General features: G+C 58.6%; 1 protein-coding gene across 1 annotated transcript in view; it reads right to left on the bottom strand.

Annotated features, from left to right (window-relative positions):
* Nucleotides 1-770, bottom strand: part of LOC104271624 (transducin-like enhancer protein 2) — a gene marked incomplete at its 3' end in the record, with an annotated part of 14,232 nt that overhangs the window by 1,771 nt on the left and 11,691 nt on the right. The window contains 1 exon segment of the mRNA XM_009866346.1: nt 1-79. This exon segment is cut by the window's left edge and continues 5 nt beyond it. Coding sequence (XP_009864648.1) covers nt 1-79 — 79 coding nt within the window.

Here is a 770-nt window from a genome sequence, read left to right on the forward strand (position 1 = left end):
CAGGGCTGGGCGTGAGGGAGTCTCGGGGCGGTGAGGAAGTGGAGGGCTTGGAGGTGGAAACGCTGGCTGGAGGGTCAGTCTGCACGGCAGAGGGAAGGACGGGCTCAGCAGTGGGACCACTGCTCGGGGAGCCATCCCCGGCACCATTCACCTGCCAACAGCCTCGGACCTCCCGGGTGCGAGCAGAGTACCGAGAGGCACTGCTCCCAGAGCCGGACAGGGACTCGGCCATCCCGGTCCCAATGCCTTCTCCCTCCCTCCTTTGCCCCTTGCATCCTCCCCATGGCGTGGAAGGATCCCCACATCCCCGTCTCAGGTACAAACAGCCGATGCAAGCTCTGGGTCACCTCAAGCGGCAACTGCTCCCTTACAGCACCCTGGCACTAACACCAGGCTGTTACACAAAGATTTCTGCTCCTTTGTGAAAAATCTCTCTTGTGTGGGAGCACCCCCATCCCCAGCCCGCACAGAGGAGGACCAGGAGCATGACTGGGAAAAACCATCCTCCCTGATCCCCACAGCTATTTGATTCCTTTCTTTTTCCTTGCCTCTCTTATTTCTTCCTCTTTCTCTGCCTGGGGATTTTGTCAACACCAGCAAAGGAAAAAAAAATTAATAACAGAGAAAAGCTACGTGCTGTGCTGGCAGATTGCTCAGGGCGCTTTGTCTGCTCTAATCCGATTGTGCCAGGGAGATGCCGCTCGCTGCTCCCCACAGCCCCAGCTGGCTCCTGACCCCAGGATGGCGGGGACGCATCGCTTTGGTCCCTA

This window comes from Apaloderma vittatum, unplaced genomic scaffold (assembly GCF_000703405.1).
Source record: "Apaloderma vittatum isolate BGI_N311 unplaced genomic scaffold, ASM70340v1 scaffold24463, whole genome shotgun sequence".
NCBI classification, from domain to species: Eukaryota; Metazoa; Chordata; class Aves; order Trogoniformes; family Trogonidae; genus Apaloderma; species Apaloderma vittatum.